The 24,284-nt window shown below is 45.8% G+C and overlaps 2 protein-coding genes across 2 annotated transcripts; one reads left to right on the top strand and one right to left on the bottom strand.

The window, feature by feature from the left end:
- The first annotated feature begins 553 nt into the window (after positions 1-553).
- LOC123185035 (uncharacterized) lies at positions 554-3,568 on the top strand. Its single transcript, XM_044597054.1, has 3 exons — positions 554-1,727; positions 2,528-2,665; positions 2,994-3,568. Exons 1-3 carry the CDS (start codon positions 599-601, stop codon positions 3,293-3,295), a joined length of 1,569 nt encoding a protein of 522 aa, XP_044452989.1. The 5' UTR covers positions 554-598; the 3' UTR covers positions 3,296-3,568.
- Positions 3,569-6,769: 3,201 nt separating this feature from the next.
- LOC123185036 (zinc finger protein ZAT9) lies at positions 6,770-8,864 on the bottom strand. The gene has a single exon (XM_044597055.1). It carries the CDS (start codon positions 8,616-8,618, stop codon positions 7,203-7,205), a length of 1,416 nt encoding a protein of 471 aa, XP_044452990.1. The 5' UTR covers positions 8,619-8,864; the 3' UTR covers positions 6,770-7,202.
- Between the last annotated feature and the right edge of the window lie 15,420 nt (positions 8,865-24,284).

A 24,284-nucleotide genomic window follows, 5' to 3' on the forward strand; every position in this document is an offset into this window, starting at 1 on the left:
CTGCCCCCCGGGCCATTCAGCAGCCAAAGAAACCGCCCACGGGTTTCTGCAAAATTCACGTCGATGCAGGTGTCCAAGAGGGACAACGAGGGGCCGCAGCTGCTGTATGTAGAGACGGAGAAGGAAACTACATGGGGAGTGCAGCACTAGTAATTGAAGGAGTTCATGACCCAGCAACACTTGAAGCAATAGCTTGCCGAGAAGTTCTCTCCCTAGCAGAAGACCTGGGCATACAACAATTTGTGGTGGCCTCTGATTGTCAGCGGGTTGTCTCTGATATCTCCGGAGGTTCACGGGGTGCTTATGGTGCAATTGTTACTGAAATAAACGTTAAAGCTGCTACGTTTATTTGTAATTTTTCGTTTGAGTCTCCTGCCGTTAATCATGAGGCACATAATCTAGCCAAGTTTGCGATATCTAGAGGTCCGGATCGCCACGTCTGATTGGGAGCACCCCATGACCAATGATGTATCCCACCCCGTGTGGTTTTTGCTGAATGAACTTGGTTGTCCCTCAAAAAAAACATGAGCTTTGCTGAGTTTTATCACGGACTTTTACAGGATCATTTTTGCCCCCCCACATCCAGTCAGACGACAGCATGACCCGCAGCCGCCGCGCCCGCCCCGCCCCGCCACCGGCGGCGCTGGAAGACGACGACCTCCCGCGGAAGATTTTCCTCCTCCTCCCGCCTCAGCCCTCCACCCTTCCCCGCGTCTCCGTCGTCTGCAAGCAGTGGCGCGACGTCGTCACCGACCCCCAATTCCTCCGCGGCTTCCGCGACCAACACCGGAGACCTCCGCTCCTCGGCCTCGTCATGGGCCACACCGCGTCGCCCTACTTCAGGTCCGATCTCGACCCTCCAGACCACATCCCGCACGAGCGCTTCTTCCCTCGAGACATCCGCAGCATGAACATGGACATATTCGACTGCCGCCATGGGCGCGTCGTCTTCTTCGCCCAACGGCTGGGCGAGGTCGTGCTGTTTGACCCCGCCACGGGAGGCCGCCGTTGTGTGGTCGTTCCACCAGTGTTTCACGGAAAGGAGATTGGCGTCTTCAACGCCGCCGTGATTTGCGTTTCCGGCGACGAAGGCCACGTGCACGGCGATTGCCACGCCAGTCCATTTCAGGTGATCTTGATGGGCATCAGTGACGACTATAAACAAGCTTTCGCCTCTGTCTACTCATCGGAGTCTGGCATATGGGGTGATATCATCTCCATAGAGAATCGTGAGATGTATGATTTGAAGCAACCCAGTACACTTATTGGAAATGCCCTTTACTGGTTGTTTCCTGGAGATGATGGGGAAGGCATACTGGAGTTTGATTTGGGTAGGCAGAGCCTAGCCAATATCGAGATGCCGCAAGGTCTGGTGTACTATAGTCCTCGCAGCCTTCAGGTCATGGTAGCAGACGGTGGCTGTGTCGGCCTCGCCATTCTGTCATGCTATAGATTCGAAATGTGGGAGAGGAAGGTCAGTTGTGATGATGGTGTTGCTGGATGGGTGTTGCAGAAGACCGTTCAACTGAACACGATCCTTGGATTGGGGCCTATGGGGGGACTGGACAATTTACTAATGGGATATGATGAAGTTGATCATGTGATTTATATAAGGACGGACATTGGTTTCTGCATGGTTCGACTTGAGTCGATGCAGTTCAGGAACCTCGGCAAAGACAATTTCAGCAATACTTCCTATCTTCCCTACAGAAGTTTCTATACTGCAGGTAGTTCTCTGTCTTTACATTGGAGGCAGATAAAAATATTGAATTAGTTTTAGTAGTGCTTGTTTCCTGGAATAATGTCATAGTAGTACTGAAGTGTTTGTGTAACTGCTTAACTCTACTTGTCGTATTCATATTCTCTTTGATATTAGTGAAGACTGGACTATTGTCATGTTCAGAGAATGCAGATAGTTTTAACTAATTTTATTCCATGACTGGATGTAAAACCATTACGGGACTTGGCAAAACTTCCACTGTTTAGTCATTGTGCTTTCTATTATTCTCCGCTCGTTTCGTATCCTATGGAATCAGGAAGAGGTCCACTTATTATTAGATGATTTTCTGTGTATCAATTGTTAAAACTAGTGTGTTTTCTGTTTGTGTTTTTTGTCATTTTCCGCATCTTTCCTATCTTGTGGCATTAGGCTGAGGATTATAAGTTCTTGTTTACTGACTAGTTAGTGTGTGTGTGCCGAGAAAATGTAAAAACGTGAGGCTAGGTGATGAAACAATGTTCTTGCAACACTTTCAGTTTTGGATGTTCAATTCCCCCTTCGCTGCTTTTAGTTCTTACAGTTATTCTGTTAAAAGTAGTACTTTTTCCCACAATATCACACCAACGACCATTTATCATTTGTCTGTGCAACAAACTCATCTGTCACCTACTCACACTAACACTCAAGACAAGAGTATAGGGTCTGAGTTCATCTTCTTTGCTTGTTTTCTCAGTCTCTTGGTCTTCCCTCTTGTCCCCCCTTTTTTTCTATTTTCCCATTTCTGATGATATCACTTCTCTGTGCTAGTGAGTGACTTGGCAGTATGCGAGAGGACTGGTGAACTCTTTGCACCTCTTGCAAATGATTACCTCCTTGCTTCATGGGGTGTAGAAGCAGTAGGAGGTAACGAAGCAGCTACCTTGAGTGAAACCTCACCGGAAGGAGGTAACGTACATGTATCTTGGAATTTATGGGTCTGTAATCCTTTATACATCGGAGATTTGGACTTTGGTAGGTCGATTAGTAACTGAATTGTGGGTTGCTGTTAGCAATGTCGTTAATTTGAAATATGATTTCACCTGCTGCTCTGCTAGTTACTGATTTGTTATTACCTCATTCCTGTCAAACTTTTTACAATAAAAATAAAATAAAATAACAGGTTTGTGTGTGCCAATTTCATCACTAAGTTTCCAAGCGGGGGTTTGGAATGCATGGATATTGTGGGTTGGTCTGACTTGGGGTTTGACTCTTTCATTCTCTTCTCGCCCTGCAGGTACGGTCGGCATGTCAAAGCACATAGATCAAGGAAAGGATGCAGATCCTGCGCCTAGCCGGGCACTAAAACAAACACGAATTGACGTGATATTCAAGAAGGAGACCGAGACAAGATCAAAGCTTAGCAAAGCTTGGGCAAAATGGTTTCGGAGCAATGGCGTTCCTGCAAATAAAGCAGACTGCCCACACTTCTGTAGTGCCTTGAAGCTAACACAACAACTAGGTACCCGCCTCGTTGCTCCTACAGGCAACGAAATAGACAGTGCAAATCTGGACGCCAGTGATGAAGAACTACCATAAGTATGTAAGGTGAACTGCTTGAGGATATGGGAGGGCTAACTACTTTATATCATGTTTGGACAAACGGCTTGTGACTTTGAACTGATGATCCATGCTTTTGTTTCTGTAAGTTGGGTGTAGGGCTAGTTGAGTACTGCCTCATGAAGTGTACCGAATCCTTTTGACCCTTGTTCCTCACGAAGATGCGAGCTCGTTTCTGTTATTTTCTTTGCTAAGTTGACTAGATTTGTAATAAGATCCTTGTTTCTGTCTATTATGCTATGAGTGTCCTCTCCTCTTCCTCTAAAGGATGCAGTATAGGATGCCTGCATTGTTAGAAACTTGTGGTGTTGGTGGTCAGGTCAGAGCTAAGTATTCCGTAGTTGACAGCTAGTAATGCAACATGGTTTATCAATTTTGTTTGATTGTTTTGCATCATTTTTTAACCACCCTACTTTTGATGTTAGAAAACTTCTTCCTGTTCCCCAACTACACATGACAATCTTCAATTTTCGGTGACCAATCCAATGGCGGTTTACTGCAAAAATCAAGCGGCATGACAAATCGACAAGAGATCGATGGCTGATGAGAGCGAAGATCGTTCCCTAGACAGAGCTCCATGATTGGCACATTTCCAGGCCGTGCAAGAAGCTTGAGCTTTTCTGTGAAGAGTACACCCCAAGCCTGGCCGGTGTGATATATTGCCCACTAACCAATCAACCTTTCCAATAATCACACCCTTGAATCCACAATTCCACACACAGTGGAATCTACCTTTGCTTGCGCTACTCCGCCGTCTCTTCCAACATATCGCGCGGAATCATTAGCGCCTTTCGACGCCTCTATCAGGCTAGAAAGTCAAGTTGTTTAGCCACACTTTATGGCCGTTTTTAAGTTGGTGGTTGCCTGCTCACCCGGTCAAAAAACCGCCCATCTGGAGCCCCTATCTTTCAGAATCCTCTCATGGCTAATCTTAGCAACACTGCACTGGCTGCCGGAGCAGTCAGGCAGATCTGGATCCGTGTATGCTGAGTGCTAAACAAAGATTGGTTGAGAGTTGACTTGGGTGGTTGCAACGCATGCAGCAGAGAAGCCGAGGGCCTCTGCTGAAGTGTGTAGGTTATGGTTCACACATCAGAGGAGCCACAATTAGAAGACGTTGGCTGCACACCTGACCTGACCTCCCATGGTCGGTCATGCCCTATTTTCATGGAGTATCTTCTGAATTGTTCTCTGTAATAATAACCGTAAGGAAGTCGCTGCCATGACATCTTTGTAGCGTTAGATACTAATACATGCTATGCATATCTTTCTCACAAGTTGGAGTGTGACCTGATCCTTTGGCTATAGGTGCAGTGCAACTGTGCAGGTGCCTGCGACAGCTCATCCATTGGCTCATTCCTTTCTAGGCCTTTGCCTTGTGGCCTTGTGGCGCCTGCTATTCCAAGGATGGAGTTCAAGACCTGATCAAGGGCTGTGCTGTTTGGCTTCAAGTCAATTTGGAACTGCCAATTGTGTGATCTTGGTATTATTTTTTTCCCTGCTGGTGCAAAGCAGGCAGAAATGGAGGCTGGGGGATTTGGCTAATGCAGGTTGCTGGCGGTTCACTAGAGAAATGGGGTCTGCATGTAACTCTATATCTAACTTAAGATTCCTCTAATAATTAGAAAGCTTGCACCCGAGGAGTTTGCTTATGGCTGACGGTATGAGCTCCATGTCCATATTATGGAACCCACCTATCCCTATTCGGCTACTTCCGTTACTTAAAACGTGAATACAAAGACGAACAACCAGGGGGTGGGGTGACGGGAAATGCAGAGGCGAGTTGGGTCCTCATCAGAAAACCCGCTACGGACCACCGAAGACCTGTTGACAGTAGTATAAACAAGCTATAGGGCACATCAACTGGAGTAGTAGTATATCTTCAGAGAGTTCACTTGTTAATTTATCAGTTCACAAGCCGATTGGCTTCCAATCCGATAGATAATCGTGGTCAGTCCAGGACATCATCCTTCCAATTCTGGCACCATAAAGAAACAAAGGAACGCTGCATCGAGAGCTCCACCAAGTAGAGCAGGACGGATGAAGCAGCACAGGATTGTGGTCCTGTCTGATTGGCACGCAATGCATTTTCTCTTGATTAAAAGAGGGTGCAAATCACATGAATGAAGCAACATTCTTCTTCTTAGCCATCAAGCATGCATCAATCACAACGTTTTCGCTCGCCTTTTCGCAACCAACCTTCGACCGATCACCATTTTTCTTTCTCTTAACAAGGGAAGAGATAGCGGCCGTCGCGCACACCGACAGTTCACTGAAAATTCATCCCAGAAATGAAAAGATGTATATGTTACATAGCCTGTTATTCGAACGCCAGCCATACCGGACCTACAAAAACAAAAGCATAGTTCTTCTAAGGCACACTTGAGTAGTACAAGTAGTAGTTTACTCAGCCGAAGCAAGGGATATGCCGCTGCATTTGCCCAGCAACACGGTGGATGGATGTGACCCGAAGAAGTATGTCCAAGCAGGGCTCAAACAAGAGAAGAATCAAAGAACCCCAACCTGAGACGACGGCCTGCAGCGCAGGCGGCAGCTAGCCAGTTCTCAGCTTCGTACTAATGCTTGGATTTTATTTTTTGCAGGAGAGGCGATGGGCACATCAAGCTTGCCTCGCAGAGAGACTAACCTCTAGCTGGTAAACAAACCAGTTCAGCAAAGGCAGGCGAGAAAGGGACACGAACAACACAACGTTTGCGTGAGCTGTCTGCGCCCGCCTGCCTGCCCTCTCTCTCTAGAGAGAGAGAGAGAAAGCGAGGGCGAAGATGGCATGATTACCACTAATCTCTAACTATTTTGGCCGCTGCAGGCTTGCAAAAGCAACAGCAGGACAGTGGCTCGGCTAAGCTAGCTAGAACGAAGGGAGAGTGAGAAGCAAGGCTCGTCCTGCATCGATACCACATGCCACCACGCACACATGCATGCTTGCTCCTCATAAACATTTGTTGCTCCACTGTGCTAGCCAATCATTTCACCAGTACAGTGTGTTTTAGCTTATGAGCTTCCATCGCTCTGAAGAACTGCATTCTTTCATGCACACTGCATTGTTGAGGCCGGCTGGGGTCCAGTGCAATGCTCTTGCATTGTTGGGAAAACTTGCTTGATGGCTTAGCTTCTCCTGGCTGGCTGATTGTCACCCTGTCAGTCAGTGGAACGGCTGAGTGCTGCTGCTGTACTAAGCAGGCAGCGACTGAAGCAAAGCGGTTGGTTGGTTGCTTGGTTGCTGGAGATCTCAGTCAGTCGGTCGGTCAGGTCAGTGCAGCAAAAGTAGGAGCTGGGCAAAGGTTAGCATTGACCCAGGAATTCACGGGGGTTCAGTACTTCAGTTACCACCACCACCACATGGGCAGCAATTAGCAAAGCTTAACAGCAAGGCTAAAAATAACACTGAATGCGTATGACCAAATCTCCATCCATCCAGAAAAGAAATAGAAGGAAGGAAATAAACTATGACGACCCGATGATAATAATAAAATAAAAGGAATAGCATTTGAGTTCATCTTTGTTGGCCACTAACTCGCAGGCCGGCTTATTAATCCTGTCCATCCGGAGATGAAATCAAAAAAGGAATGCAGCGAAAACAAAAAAAAAGAAATGCATTCTTTCTTTCTTTCTTTCTTTTTTCCTAATCAAGAACCTTAATGCCGAGATCGATGGCTTCTCTGAACTCTGAACTCTTCTTCTTGGGTTTCTTTCTTGGAAGATTCTCTCTCTACCTTCGAGCTTGGAGCTGGAGCTAGCGTCGCTTGGAAAGAATGACGGAAACGAATCGAATCAATCTGTACACATCCCCCATTGATGGCCTCGGTTTGCGGATCGAGCTTTTGCTTCTGGCTGGCTCTCGCTGCGGCGGGTCGGGCGCTCGGGCTCAGGCCTCCTCCGACGGAGCCGGCGGGAAGTTGAGGTCCAGCGACCCCGCCGCCGCCACCGGGTACCCCTGCTCCTGCTCCTCGTTCACGCTCACGCTCGCGCTGCCGTAGAGCTCGCCGTCCGAGGAGAAGGCGGCGTCGGCGATTATGTGGGACCGCTTGTGCCCGCCCAGCGCCTGCCCCGACCCGAACACCCTGAAGCAGACCGGGCACTCGAACTTCTCCGCCTCGCCGGCGGCTGGCTTCTTGCTGCTGCCGGCGCCAATGCCGATGGCCACCGAGTCCGGCGAGGCCGACGGGGACAGGGTGCCGAACGAGGTGTAGGTGTCCACGCTCGGCTCCGGCGCGGGGGCGGCGGCGGGCGCGGCCTTGGGGGCGCTGCAGCTGGTGTTGATCCGCTTGTGGCTCGCGCGGTGCCCGCCCAGCGCCTGGTAGGAGCTGAACACCCTGCCGCACCCCGGGCACTCGTAGCGGGTGCGCTTCGCCGGCGGCGGCGCCGCCTCGCCCCGCTGCTTCGGCGAGGCGGAGTTGAGCGCGTAATGGCTGGTCCTTCGCTTCTTGCTCTTGGCCACGCTCTTGGTCTTGGCGTCGCCGTACTGGAACAGAGCCGAGTCGTCGTCGGAGTTGTAGCCGTAGCCGTTCCTCGGGAGGTGCGCCTGCTTCGGCGCCGGCGAACCCCGCATGCCACCGGTGGTGTCGCGCGAGAGCATCAGGAGGCAGAGCGCGACGTCCTCCTGCTCCTTCTCGAACGCGCTCAGCATCGGCGGCGGCGGCGCGGGGGCCGGCGCCGCCACGCGCATGGACCTGCGCCTCCGCCTGGGCGGCGCGGCCATCACAGCCACCGGCGCCGGCACCAGCGGTTCCATCGGCGCCGGCTCCATCTCCTCTTCCTCCTCCTCCTCCTCCTTCTCCGCCTCCGCCTCCGCCTCCGCCTCCGCCTCCGCGGCGAAGGAGTACTCCTCCTCTCCAAGCAGGTCCACGTCGCCGTCGGCCTCGTCGTACTCATCGTGATCCCTGGCGGCGCCGGGCGCATGGCTCTTCATGTGGCCGAACAGCGATCGCCACGACGAGAACAGCTTGCCGCACTCCCGGCAGGCCCTCTGCGCGCCTCCGTCGCCGCCCTGGTCCTCCTCCTCGTCGGCGAAGTCGGACAGCCGGCGCGTCTTCTTGGGGTTCTCCCGGAGCCCGTAGCCGACGGCGCCATTGGCGCTGGTGCGGCCGCCGTTGGCGGAGGAGCGCCTGATCAGCTCGTCGTCGGCCTCCGGAAGCGCCTCGCCGAGCGAGATGTGGGAGCGCATGTGGCCGCCCAGCGAGCGGCCGCACGAGAAGCCCTTCCCGCACACCTTGCACCTGTGGTGGTGGTGGTGATGGTGGTGGTGCATCCCCGCAGCAGCAAGCTCCCCCACGGCGTCCATGATCGACCGGCCAAGAAGCAGCGATGCGGTGTCGATCGGATCGATCAGGAGGAGAGTGGGGAGGGGGAGGGGCCGCCTGGGGGAGGATCTGAGGCGGCGGGCGCGACCATTGGGGATCTGGGGGGAGAGCGAATGAAGCTTGGGAGAGCTGAAAGAGTAGAGGGGAGGAAAGGTAGGGTGGTGTGGTTAAGCGGAAGGCGAAGCTAGCGGAGGTCGTGATCGATCGGAGGTTTTGTTGGAGCGATGGGTGCGGTTGAGGGGGAGGAGGAGAAATCCATGCATGGAAGCAAACTTCTTTTCTTTTTTCTTTTAAACAAAACAAACAAACTGACACCCCCCAACCCCATACCCACACCCACCCAGAGAGAGAGCCGTCGTGGAGGCCGCCACGTGGACTTGATGACCTGTCGAGTCCAGATGTGCCGGTCAAACATTTCTTTTTGATATAGCTCACTATTCATGCCGAATATTTGTTTCAATTCATGACTCTATATATGAATATTTGTTTCAAAGATTTTCTTGCTTAGTAGCAGCACCAGCGATTAATAGGTTTCGTTTTATTCTGAACTAGTCGTTGCCGATTGTAATCCTGTGAATCTGTAATAAATACCCTACTTTTCATTGCAAAAAAAAAATCATTTTATTCGGATAGCCTACACAATTCTTCGGGCTGGAAGGAACAGAGCAAATTGACATTGTGAAGTGTTGATGGTCAATTTGAAAGGAAAAAAGACGTAGATGGTCTCACTTGCACATAAAGTGGTGTTGCAAGGATGAAATTATAGCGATGCGTATAGCTTGTAAATGTTTTTTTAGGGGAAGCTTGTAAATGTTTTGTTGTGTAATGCATTGTTATATCTACAACCATCATCACATAATGATTTGAGCTTGAGCGAGTTTCTTTAGCGAGGAGAAATGAAGACCGCCACAAGGACTTCGACGACGAATCAAGCTAGCCAGGAAAAATACAAATGGTGTTAATTTACTGGCTTTACCCAGCGAGTAATAGCAGTGAGGTTCCTTCTTCTTTTGGTGTGTAATAACTGCTATAAGCAACGTGTAGACATCCTGTCACAACAAAATGAGCATTGGTTGCAAGGATTTTCTATTACAACTAGTAGCACCAACAATTAAGTCTTGTCATTGAACAGAACATCTCTGTTCCTGGCAGCACGCCCGGACGGGAGACTGAGCTGGCTGTCATGGCAAGCAGGCAGGAATAGAATTTGCTCCTGGGGTATGCATGAGCTCTACACCAACTGCGCCAATCCTTACCACAAAGACCGATGAAGTGCACGCTAGAAACAAGAATAGAGAGGCCAGGCTAAAAGCGAAGAGAGACAAGGATTGCGTAAATGGAGGGAGAGACCTCCATCTCGAGAAAACGTGGTGCATGTACTGTAGGAGATGAGTTAGGTTCAGAGAGTGAGCATGTAGAAGGGGAAAGATGAAAAAACAAAAGAAAGAGAGAGGGGGACAAAGAAGGGAAGGAAGAAGACAAAGGAGACGAGGGAAAGAAGGAAGCTACCGACCCTGGGCAGCCATGTGTTGGAAATATGAGCAATTCACCATATGATTTTATTAACAAAAATAGTAGATTAAACATAACTATCATAGCAGAGATAAGATAAGTCATGCAATTCGACAGAGAGTATGCAAATGGCATATGAAGTAGTGAATATGAATAGAACATATCTAGAATAGAAGCTATAACAAGAAACTTCAAACAGAAAGAACACGAAGACATACTGAGCTGCAACAAAGGTGTTGGGGTTGACGTCCTTGCCGGCCATGTCGTCGAAGAGGTTGTCGACGTCGGGGAAGAAGTCATTGTTTGGTAAGTGGTCGTCGGCGTCCGTGGCTTCCGTGATGAAGAAGTCAGTAGTCACGCATAGCTCTCCCCAAAAACCCTATCACCTTTCTTCCGTACAGGACTCAAAGTGGAGGGGTTTCGGAGGCCTGTTGTCCGGACATGCGGTGCACGCCGCAAGCTGATACGGGGAAGGACCTAGCAGTAGCTCAGAGTTTGGAACTCGGTGGCGAGAGGAAGATGATGTTCTGGTGTGTCTCTCTGGAGAGGAGTGACCTCTCTTTTATAGGCATAGGAGGAGGCGAACGGGCGGTGACGGGAGGTGAAACAAAGAGAGGGAGACAAAGCGAACAACCAGCAGCCAAACGGATGCACCACTCGCATTCAATCTTCACTATAGCAAAAACTTTTCAGCTTCCGTGTGACCTTTCGTATACCAATCGTGCGTAACAAAAACTTAGACAATGGCTTGGCTCATTCCCTCAACCCGCGGCGCGTCGTGACGAGGCGTGGCGTGGCAAGACAGGCGGTAGAGGAGCGCACGCGAATGTCTCTCTTATTCTCATGCTCATACATGTGGGGAAACATCCTCCCTTATAAGGAGGTCCAACTCCTACCATACTAGTAATGTGGGGGTAAACTTTAGTCCCACCTCTTGCCTTGCACGAATGGGCTAAATGGGCCTCTACGATTTATTAGAAATTCTGAAATGGCTATTGTACTGGCCCGAATTAAAAAGACCAAATTCCAGCAATCCCCCACCAGATCCCATAGGCACACAAAATTTTTCTTTGGTTTCAAAACATTGTTTTATATACGGTACTGTTGAGGGAGTCCTGGACTAAGGGGTCCTCGGGCGTCCGACCTATTGATATGGGCCGGACTGATGGGCCGTGAAGATACGAAGACCGAAGACTTTACCCGTGTCCGGATGGGACTCTCCTTGGCGTGGAAGGCAAGCTTGGCGACCAAATATGAATATTCCTTTCTCTGTAACCGACCTTGTGTAAACCCTAGGTCCCTCCTGTGTCTATATAAACCGGAGGGCTAGGTCCGTAGATAGATCTCATAATCATAGCCAGGCTAGACTTTTAGGGTTTAGCCATTACGATCTCGTGGTAGATCAACTCTTGTAATACTCATATTCATCAAGATCAATCAAGCAGGAAGTAGGGTATTACCTCCATAGAGAGGGCCCGAACCTGGATAAACATTGTGTCCCTTGTCTCCTGTTACCATCAATCCTAGACCCACAATTCGAGACCCTAATACGTCTCCAACGTATCTATAATTTTTTATTGTTCCATGCTATATTATATTCTGTTTTGGACATTATTGGGCTTTATTATACACTTTTATATTATTTTTGGGACTAACCTATTAACCGGAGGCCCAGCCCAGAATTGCTATTTTTTTTGCCTATTTTAGGGTTTCACAGAAAAAGAATATCAAACAGAGTCCAAACGGAATGAAACTTTCGGGAACATGATTTTCGGAACGAACATGATACAGAGGACTTGGACCCTACGTCAAGCAATAAATGAGGAAGGCACGAGGTAGGGGGGCACGCCTCCCCCCCAGGCGCGCCCTCCACCCTCGTGGGCCCCCTGTTGCTCCATGTAGCGACCAGACCTCAAACGGTCCAATCTCTGTGCTCAGGCGTCATCCCTGGATCAGTCATGCTGACACCACACAGTACTTGAAGGATTTATAACAGAGTAGCAATCACACACTTATTACATCGAGTATCTCCAAAGAAAACTTATTACAATAAATATGGCATAAGGCCATCTAATAACGATAACAGCGGAAGGCTTGAAAGATAAATGAGTCCATCAACTCCAACGGCATCACTGAGTATAGAACCACGACCTAAAAGGCACCTTACTCGCCGTCTGGAAAGTCTACAACATGAACGTTGCAACCCGAAACGGGTCAGCACATGGAATATGTTGGCAAGGTAACACATAGAGAGCAATAAAAGAATAATGCTATGCTATATGCATATTTGGCTGGTGGAAAGCTCTATGGTTACAGTTTTGCATAAAGACAATTTTTCCCTACTGCAAAGGAATAAATTTTATTTAACTATCATGGTAGTTGTTAAACATTGAGAATGGTTGACAGCATTCTCAAACCCAATTAAGCATCATCATTAAAAACCCAACAAATTAATTAGAGTAGTATGATGAGATTCACATGATAATCCAAATACCAGATACTCAAGTTGTCCATAACCGGGGACACGGCTAATCATGATTAGTTTATACACTCTGCAGAGGTTTGCGCACTTTTCCCCACAAGACTCGATCTCCTCCATTGGGATTCTCGCACTACATGGTGTTTGAGAAACGGATGACCGAGACATAGTCTTTCAGAAGTGCTAGCACCTTACGATGGGTAGACCGTACCACCTACATCCCCTACATCTGCTAGTCTACCACTGTAAGAGTTTGCACAACTTAGTCAACTATGCTAGAGCCCATAATAGCTTGTGGCTGCACACGGAAGTTTCTAGCATGAATAATCTCATGATCCCTTTGAGCCTGGGTGGCGGTCCAAAGAAAAGCAGGCAATCGATGGAATACCTAGGTGCCTCAGTCCACCCAGATGTATATTTAAGTTGCCACCTTAGATAAACCATTAATTTAACATTCACATCTGTCACGGATTTCACTCACCCAATCCACGTCTACTAGCATAGCATGGCATAAGAAGCAAACATAGAAGTAACTCCCAAAGGTTTGATAGTAAACAGGTAATAGGTACTACCTCATCTACTTCCCAGAACCCACAATTTAATTAGATCCTAAACATGCAATGTGTGAGGATTGATCTAATGCAATAAAACTGGGTAATAGGAAGTATGATCAAAGTGTCACTTGCCTTGCTGATGATCCGCAAAACCTAGCGATTCGAAGTAGCAAGCGGCGCACTCCGGGTACTCTATCGCAAACAAACAAGCATACAATAAGCACTCAATTAATGCACAGGTAAAACTCAAATAAGAGATCTAACCAAAAAGTTCAACTTAAGAACTCCGGTTGGCAAAAGAATGCAAATCGAACGAAGCAACGAAAGACAAACGGCAAAAGAAAAAGGCTTCATTTACTATTCTGGATCTAGGGCAATTTTTACTGAGGCAAAAACTTGTTTGAGTTGGTTAAACGGAAAGAGGGTTTCGAGACGAAACTTCAGGCGCTTGAATCATCTGATTCTGATAAACGAGCGAGAAAATAAACTAAAACGAACATCGGATCAGAAATCGCGATCAGGAAATCGCGGATTTAATCCGAGAAAAAGAAAAACGACGAACAAGTTAACGAACGAACGTTCGTTAACTGGAACTAAATGAAGAACGCGTTCGTTAAAACGAACGGACGAGTGAACGCTCGCTAAATAAATAAACTGGAGAAAAACCGATCTATTTAAAAAACGAACACTAGGGTTTTCTAAAAAAACGAAACGACTTTTCTCAGAAAACCGGGGTGGCGGCTACCTCGGCTCGGGGCTCCGGTGAGGCTCTGGCGGGGCTCCGGCGGCGGCGGGTGGTGCGGGGCGGTGGGGCGGCGGCTCCGACGCGGCGGCGGGGTGGCAGGCGGCACGGGGCGGCGGCTGTGGCACGACGGCGGCGGCGCTGGCGGCGTGGGAAGGCGGCGACGGGTGTGGGGCTGCAGGGGGGCGGCGGGGTTATAAAGGGGGGAGGCGGCGACTTGGGGAAGGGGTCGACCTCGGGAGGCGGGTCCTCCCCGGACTCGGCGACGACGGCGGTCCTATCCCGACCCAGCGGGAGGCGGCGGCGGCTGGCTGGGCCGGCCTGCTCGGCTGGGCCCTTAGCCCACTCGGGCGCGGGGTCTCGTGTTTTTTAAACAATTTTTCTACGACTAATAAAAAATTTCTAGAAAAATAAATAAAATTCTAAAAATGCCAAAACAAATTTTCACCATCTAAATAAAATATTTAGAACAGGATGAACATTTTCTTGGCCCTAAATGCAATTTTTGAAAACATGCAGTTTTTCCTAAATTCAAATAAAATAGCAAATAAAACCAAAATAAAATCTTATTTGATTTTTTTTATTAAATCCCCAATATTTCTTTATTTTGGGAAAGTCATTTTATTCCCTCTCTCATAATTTTTATAATAGAAATAATTGAAGATAAAATAAATAAAATCAAATGATCCTATTTTCAAAATTTGAGACAACTCAAATATGAAATTAACGAAATCCCCAACTCTCTCCGAGGGTCCTTGAGTTGCGTGAAATTTCTAGGATCAACTAAAATGCAATAAATATGATATGCAATGATGATCTATTGTATAACATTCCAAATTGAAAATTTGGGACGTTACAAACCTACCCCCCTTAAGATGAATCTCGCCCTCGAGATTCGGGTTGGATAGAAAATAGGTGAGGGTGGTCCTTCAAAAGATCTTCCTCTCGTTCCCAGGTGGCTTCATCCTCCGTGTGGTGGCTCCACTGAACTTTGCAAAACTTGATAACCTTGCTGCGGGTGACTCGGCTGGCATACTCAAGAATCTTGACTGGTTTCTCCTCATAGGTCAAATCACTGTCCAACGGGATCGCTTCCAGCGGCACTGTATCTCTTAGCGGTATATCAGCCATCTCTGCGTGGCACTTCTTCAACTGGGAAACGTGGAACACGTCGTGAACTCCTAACAATCCTTCGGGCAATTCCAACTTGTAGGCTACTTCTCCCATACGCCCCACAACTTTGTATGGTCCTACAAAACGTGGCGCTAACTTTCCCTTAACTCTAAAACGCTTAACTCCTCGAAGTGGAGATACTCGAAGATAAACTCGGTCTCCGACTTTGTAAACTGTCTCCTTGCGTTTAGAATCTGCGTAGCTCTTCTGCCTGGACTGGGCTACCTTGAGTCTATCGCGAATCAATTTTACTTTTTGTTCAGACTCCTTTATCAGATCCGGTCCAAACAACTGGCGGTCTCCAACTTCATCCCATGCCAATGGGGTCCTGCACCTCCTTTCGTACAAGGCTTCGAAAGGGGCCATCTTCAAACTGGATTGATAACTGTTGTTGTAAGAGAACTCTGCATATGGCAAATTGTCGTCCCAACTAGATCCATAATCTAGCGCACAAGCTCTCAGCATATCCTCCAAAATATGATTGACTCTCTCGGTCTGTCCATCTGTCTGCGGATGGAAAGTTGTACTGAATTCTAGCCTGGTACCCAAAGTTTCATGCAACTAATTCCAGAACTTTGAGGTAAACTGGGTTCCTCTATCTGATATAATGCTCCTTGGAACTCCATGCAGACATATGATTCTGGTCATGTATATCTTTGCTAACTTGGCACTGGTATAGGTAGTCTTCACTGGGATGAAATGAGCTACCTTTGTCAAACGATCGACTACAACCCATATCGAGTCATAGCCTAAACGAGTTCTGGGCAATCCTGTGATAAAATCCATGCCTAACTTATCCCACTTCCATTAGGGCATCGGCAATGGCTGTAGCAATCCTGCTGCCTTCTGATGCTCTGCCTTTACTCTCTGACATACATCACAAATGGCTACACACTCCGCAATATCCTTCTTCATTCCGGTCCACCAGAAAAAATCCTTCAAATCCAAATAGATTTTGGTATTTCCTAGGTGAATCGAATATGGTGAATCATGGGCCTCTTGCAGAATTAATTTCCTGAGCTCCGAATCATTAGGCACATAAACCCGGTCTTCAAACCATAGGGTATCGTGCTCATCCTCACGAAATCCTTTAGCTTTTCCTTTGCTTATTTTCTCCTTAATAGAAGCAATCTCCTTGTCAGTCTTCTGGGCTTCTCTGATCTTATCCATCAATGTAGACTGAATCTCCAATGCTGCTACATAGCCTCTCAGAACTATCTCCAAACATAGCTCACGAAGATTCTCGGCTAACTCTCTTGGTAAATCTCCCGTCATTAAGGTGTTGACATGGCTTTTACGGCTCAACGCGTCAGCTACTACGTTAGCCTTTCCAGGGTGAATATGCAATCTCATATCATAATCCTTGATGAGTTCCAACCATCTCCTTTGTCTGAGATTCAACTCCTTCTGCGTGAAAATGTACTTCAAACTCTTGTGATCCGTGTACACCTCACAATGGTTTCCAATGAGAAAATCTCTCCAAGTCTTCAATGCATGCACTACGGCTGCTAACTCCAAATCATGTGTAGCATAATTCAACTCATGAGGCTTAAGCTGTCGTGAGGCATAGGAAAAACTCTTCCTTCTTGCATAAGCACTGCTCCAAGTCCTCGACGTGAAGCGTCGCAATACACCTCATAATCCTTGGTCTGATCTGGCGAAATCAACACCGGTGATGTAACCAAGCATTTCTTCAACTCCTGGAAACTAGCCTCACATTCCTCAGTCCATATGAACTTGGTATCCTTCTTCAACAACTCCGTCATAGGTTTTGCAATCTTCGAGAAATTTTCAATGAATCTTCGATAGTATCCTGCAAGTCCAAGAAAACTCCGGATCTCTCCAACTGTTGTTGGCGCTTCCCAATTTGTCACAGTGTCAACCTTGGTGGGATCCACGGCTATACCTTCTCCGGATATGACGTGTCCGAGAAATCCAACTTCCTTCAACCAAAACTCACATTTGCTAAATTGGCATATAATTGATGTTCTCTGAGCTTACCAAGTACCAAACGCAAATGCTCCTTATGCTCCTCTTCGTCCTTCGAGTAAAGTAGGATATCATCAATGAACACTACGACAAACTTATCCAAAAACTCCATAAACACTTTGTTCATCATGTTCATAAAATATGCAGGTGCGTTAGTCAGGCCAAATGACATAACGGTATACTCGTACAACCCATACCTGGTGGTAAAAGCCGTTTTAGGTATATCCTGTTCTCGAATCTTCAACTGATGGTATCCTGATCACAGATCGATCTTGGAAAATATCTTAGCTCCTTGCAATCGATCAAACAGATCATTGAGCATCGGTAGTGGGTACTTGTTCTTGATGGTTACTTCATTCAATCCTCGATAATCAACGACCATCCTTAACGATCCATCCTTATTCTCCACTAGAAGTATTGGCGATCCCCAAGGTGAAGAACTTGGGCAAATATAACCTTTATCCAGTAACTCCTTAATCTGTTTCTTAATCTCCACCAAATCCTTTGCGGGCATCCTATATGGTCTCTTAGATATTGGACCTGTGCCTGGCAAAAGCTCAATCAAAAACTCAATATCTCTATCCGGTGGCATGCCTGGCAACTCTTCTGGAAAAACATCATGGAAATCCTTCACTACTGGTACTTCCTCCTGCACAACTCCTGTTAGGCAATTTACTTGAGTCCTTCTCGGCACATGCCGGGATACATACTTGATCCTTCTCCCTTCTAGGGTGGTAAGCAAAATTGACTTACTGGCACATTCAATGTTCCCTCCATACTCCGATAACCAATCCATGCCTAATATCACATCCAATCCTTGGGATTCCAATACTATTAGGTCCAAGGGAAATACATAGTTACCAATCCTTAATGGTAACCGATCACACCATAGACTAGCCATATACTCTGCTCCAGGTGAGGTTACTAACTTGGGTGACCTAAGGGCTTGGGTTGGCAGTTTATACTTATCCACAAATCCCCTTGATATGTATGAATGCGATGCACCAGTATCAAAAAGAACGAGTGCATTAAATGACTTAACCAAAAACTTACCTATTACTACATCGGGCTGGGCTTCAACTTCCTCCACATTTACGTGGTTCACCTGTCCCCTGTTGAAAGGGTTCGGCATCTTCCCAGAGCTTCCATTGCCATTTCCATTCTGGGCTTCAGGACATTCATTGGCATAATGTCCGGTCTTCTGGCACTTAAAGCAAGTGACTTGGCTCAGGTCTCTCTTGGCTGGGGTTGATGGGTTGGTGCGGTTCTGGTCGTTGCTTCCTCCATTCCCATTACCATTCTTGGTGCCATTGTGATTGTGCGAGCTACCTCCTCCATGGGTATGCTGAAAAATGTCCTCCCGGCCTAGGGGTAAAACGTGGCTTCTGCTAAGCTCCAGAATTGTACTTCCCTTGTCCATACTTCCTCTTGCAGTTCTTAATTTGCTGCTGCTTCCCTTCAATCATGAGATCATGATCTACCAACTCCTGGTAGTTGTTGAAGGTTGCTACCATCAACTGCATGCTCAACTCATCATTCAGTCCTTCCAGAAACTTCTCCTGTTTAGCTGCATCCGTAGCAACGTCATCTGGGGCATAACGTGCTAGCTTACTAAAGTCCTCCACATACTGGCAAACTGTCCTTCCTCCTTGGCGCAAGTTGCGAAACTCTCGCTTCTTCATGGCCATAGCTCTTGCTGAAACATGGGCAGTACGGAAAGCCTGCTGGAACTGGTCCCATGTGACAGTGTCGACAGGTAAAGTGGCTGTGAAATTCTCCCACCATGATGATGCAGGTCCTTCAAGCTGGTGTGCGGCAAACTTCACCTTTTCCGCATCTGTGCATACTACCGTGGTTAACTCCCTTGCTGTCTTGCGGAGCCAATCATCTGCTACTATCGGCTCAGTGCTACTGGAAAACACCTGTGGATTCAGCCTAAGAAAACGGGCTAAGTGATCAACAGGTGGTGGTGGTGGTGGGTTGTTGTTGTTGTTCCCCTGATTCTGATTCTGGACTAGCAATTGCATCAACGTGTTCTGCTGCTGGATCAACTGGGTGAGCTCTGGTGGGAAGGTAAATCCGGGGTCACGTCTCGGAGACATCTGAGGGTTTAGAAAAGATGAGATTTAATAATAGAGAGGGGTTGGCTCCTTTAGCAAGTTCAAGTGACCTACAACGCCACAATACAATACATGCCTTGCTGCCCCTATTGTCACTGGGAAAGGACACCGCAAGATTGAACCCAAAGGTAAGCACTTCTCCCATTGCAAGAAAGATCAATCTAGTAGGCCAAACCAAACTGATAATTCGAAGAGACTTGCAAAGATAACCAATCATACATAGAATAACTAAGTAGTAGGAGATTGATATGATAAAGATAGACCCGGGGGCCATAGGTTTCACTAGTGGCTTCTCTCGAGAGCATAAGTATTCTACGGTGGGTGAACAAATTACTGTTGAGCAATTGACATAATTGAGCATAGTTATGAGAATATCTAGGTATGATCATGTATATAGGCATCACGTCCGAGACAAGTATACCGACTCCTGCCTGCATCTATTACTATTACTCCACTCATCGACCGCTATCTAGCATGCATCTAGAGTATTAAGTTAAAAACAGAGTAGCACCTTAAGCAAGATGACATGATGTAGAGGGATAGACTCATGCAATATGAAGAAAATCCCATCTTGTTATCCTCGATGGCAACAATACAATACGTGCCTTCCTGCCCTTACTGTCACCGGGAAAGGACACCGCAAGATTGAACCCAAAGCTAAGCACTTCTCCCATTGCAAGAAAGATCAATCTAGTAGGCCAAACCAAACTGATAATTCGAAGAGACTTGCAAAGATAACCAATCATACATAAAAGAATTCAGAGAAGATTCAAATATTATTCATAGATAGACTTGATCATAAACCCACAATTCATCGGTCTCAACAAACACACCGCAAAAAGAAGATTACATCGAATAGATCTCCACAAGAGAGGGGGAGAACATTGTATTGAGATCCAAAAAGAGAGAAGAAGCCGTCTAGCTACTAACTATGGACTCGTAGGTCTGAAGTAAACTACTCACACTTCATTGGAAGGGCTATGGTGTTGATGTAGGAGCCCTTCGTGACCGATGCCCCCTCCGGCGGAGCTCCGGAACAGGCCCCAAGATGGGATCTCGTGGATACAGAAAGTTACGGCGGTGGAATTAGGGTTTTGGCTCCGTATCTGATCGTTTGGGGGTACATGGGTATATATAGGAGGAAGAAGTACGTCGGTGGAGCAACAGGGGGCCCACGAGGGTGGAGGGCGTGCCTGGGGGGTAGGCGCCCCCTACCTCGTGGCCTCCTGTTACGTGTCTTGACGTAGGGTCCAAGTCTCCCGAATTGTATTCGATGAGAAAATCACGTTCCCGAAGGTTTCATTCCGTTTGGACTCCGTTTGATATTCCTTTTCTTCGAAACCCTAAAACAGGCAAAAAACAACAATTCTGGGTTGGGCCTCCGGTTAATAGGTTAGTCCCAAAAATAATATAAAAGTGGATAATAAAGCCCAATAATGTCCAAAATAGTAGATAATATAGCATGGAGCAATCAAAAATTATAGATACGTTGGAGACGTATCAAGCATCCCCAAGCTTAATTCCTGCTCGTTCTCGAGTAGGTAAATGATAGAAACAGAATTTTTGATGCGGAGTGCCACTTGGCATAATTTTAATGTAATTCTCTTAATTGTGGCATGAATATTTAGATCCGAAAGATTCAAGACAAAAGTTCATATTGACATAGAAAATAATAATACTTCAAGCATACTAACAAAGCAATTATGTCTTATCAAAATAACATGGCTAAAGAAAGTTATCCCTACAAAATCATATAGTCTAGCTATGCTCTATCTTCACCACACAAAATATTTAAATCATGCACAACCCCGATGACAAGCCAAGCAATTGTTTCATACTTTTGACATTCTCACAACTTTTTGAATCTTCACGCAATACATGAGCGTGAGCCATGGATATAGCACTATGGGTGGAATAGAGTGGTGGTTGTGGAGAAGACAAAAAGGGAGAAGATAGTCTCACATCAACTAGGCGTATCAACAGGCTATGGGGATGCCCATCAATAGATATCATTGTGAGTGAGTAGGGATTGCCATGCAACGGATGCACTAGAGCTATAAGTATATGAAAGCTCAAAAAGAAACTAAGTGGGTGTGCATCCAACTTGCTTGCTCATGAAGACCTAGGGTAATATGAGGAAGCTCATCATTAGAATATACAAGCCAAGTTCTATAATGAAAAATTCCCACTAGTATATGAAAGTGATAACATGAGAGACTCTCTACTATGAAGATCATGGTGTTACTTTGAAGCACAAGTGTGGTAAAAGGATAGTAACATTGTCCCTTCTCTCTTTTTCTCTCATTTTTTATTTTTTTATTTGGTCCTTTTCTCTTTTTTATGGCCTCTTTTCTTTCTCTTTTTTTATTTGGGCTTCTTTGGCCTCTTTTATTTATTTTTCGTCCGGAGTCTCATCCCGACTTGTGGGGGAATCATAGTCTCCATCATCCTTTCCTCACTGGGACAATGCTCTAATAATGATGATCATCACACTTTTATTTTTCTTACAACTCAACAATTACAACTCGATACTTAGAACAAAATATGACTCTATGTGAATGCCTCCGGCGGTGTACCGTGATATGCAATGATGCATGATTGACAAGTACGAAAGAATTATGAACGGTGGCTTTGCCACAAATACTATGTCGACTACGTGATCATGCTAACAAATATGACAATGATGGAGTGTGTCATAAACGGAACGGTGGAAAGTTGCATGGCAATATATCTCGGAATGGCTATGGAAATGCCATAATAGGTAGGTATGGTGGCTGTTTTGAGGAAGGTATATGGTGGGTGTATGATACCGGCGTAAAGTGCGCGGTATTAGAGAGGCTAGCAAAGGTGGAAGGGTGAGAGTGCGTATAATCCATGGACTCAACATTAGTCATAAAGAACTCATATACTTATTGCAAAAATTTACAAGTTATCGAAGCAAAGTATTACGCGCATGCTCCTAGGGGGATAGATTGGTAGGAAAAGACCACCGCTCGTCCCCGACCGCCACTCATAGGGAAGGCAATCAATAAATAAATCATGCTCTGACTTCATCACATAACGGTTCACCATACGTGCATGCTACGGCAATCACAAGCTTCAACACAAGTATTTCTCAAATTCACAACTACTCAACAAGCATGACTTTAATATCACCATCTCTGTATCTCAAAACAATTATCAAGTATCAAACTTATCATAGTATTCAACACACTCATAAGAAAGTTTTATTATTAATCTTGCATACCAAGCATATTAGGATTTTAAGCAAATTAACATGCTATTAAGACTCTCAAAATAATCTAAGTGAAGCATGAGAGATCAATAGTTTCTATAAAACAAATCCACCACCGTGCTCTAAAAGATATAAGTGAAGCACTAGAGCAAAATTATATAACTCGAAAGATATAAGCGAAGCACATAGAGTATTCTAAAAAATTTCAAATCATGTATGACTCTCTCAAAAGGTGTGTATAGCAAGGATGATTGTGGCAAACTAACAAGCAAAGACTCAAATCATACAAGACGCTCCAAGAAAAACACATATCATGTGGTAAATAAAAATATAGCTCCAAGTAAAGTTACCGATAGAAGTAGACGAAAGAGGGGATGCCTTCCGGGGCATCCCCAAGCTTTGGCTTTTAGGTGTCCTTAGATTATCTCAGGGGTGCCATGGGCATCTCCAAGCTTAGGCTCTTGCCACTCCTTGTTCCATAATCCATCAAATCTTTACCCAAAACTTGAAAACTTCACAACACAAAACTTAAAGTAGAAAATCTCGTGAGCTCCCTTAGCGAAAGAAAACAAAAGACCACTTCAAGGTACTTTAATGAACTCATTATTTATTTATATGGGTGTTATACCTACTGTATTCCAACTTCTCTATGGTTTATAAACTAACTTACTAGCCACAGATTCATCAAAATAAGCAAACAACACATGAAAAACAGAATCTGTCAAAAACAGAACAATCTGTAGTAATATGTAGCTAGCGCAAGATCTGGAACCCCAGAAATTCTAAAATAAATTGCTGGACGTGAGTATTTATCTATTAATCATCTGCAAAAATAATTAACTAAATATCACTTTCCAAATAAAAATGACAGAAGTTGTCGTGAGCGCTAAAGTTTCTGTTTTTTACAGCAAGTTCAACAAGACTTTCCCCAAGTCTTCCCAACGGTTCTACTTGGCACAAACACTAATTTAAACACAAAAAACACAACCAAACAGAGGCTAGATAATTTATTTATTACTAAACAGGATCAAAAAGCAAGGAAAAAATAAAATTGGGTTGCCTCCCAACAAGCGCTATCGTTTAACGCCCCTAGCTAGGCATAACAAGCAAGAATAGATCTAGGTATTGCCATCTTTGGTAGGCAATCCATAAGTGGCTCTCATAATAGATTCATAAGGTAATTTAATTTTATTTCTAGTAAAGTGTTCCATGCCTTTCCTTGATGGAAATTGGAATATAATATTTCCTTCCTTCATATCAATAATTGCGCCAATCGTTCTAAGGAAAGGTCTACCAAGAATAATAGGACATGAAGGATTGCAATCTATGTCAAGAACGATAAAATCTATGGGCACATAATTCCTATTTGCAACAATAAGAACATCATTAATTCTTCCCATAGGTTTCTTAATAGTGGTATCCGCAAGGTGCAAGTTTAGAGAGCAATCATCAAAATCACGGAAACCTAACAAATCACACAAAGTCTTTGGAATCGTGGAAACACTAGCACCCAAATCACATAAAGCATAGCATTCATGATCTTTAATTTTAATTTTAATAGTTGGTTCCCACTCACCATAAAGTTTTCTAGGGGTAGAAACTTCTAATTCAAGTTTTTCTTCATAAGATTGCATCAAGGCATCAACGATATGTTTAGTAAACGCTTTATTTTGACTATAAGCATGAGGAGAATTTAGCACAGATCGCAACAAGGCAATACAATCAATCAAAGATCAATTTTCATAGTTAAATTCCTTGAAATCCATAATAGTGGGTTTAGCAACATCTAGGGTTTTTTATTTCTTCAATCCCACTTTTATCAAATTTAGCATCATGATCAAAA

Source organism: Triticum aestivum, chromosome 2A (assembly GCF_018294505.1).
Source record: "Triticum aestivum cultivar Chinese Spring chromosome 2A, IWGSC CS RefSeq v2.1, whole genome shotgun sequence".
Lineage (NCBI taxonomy): Eukaryota > Viridiplantae > Streptophyta > Magnoliopsida > Poales > Poaceae > Triticum > Triticum aestivum.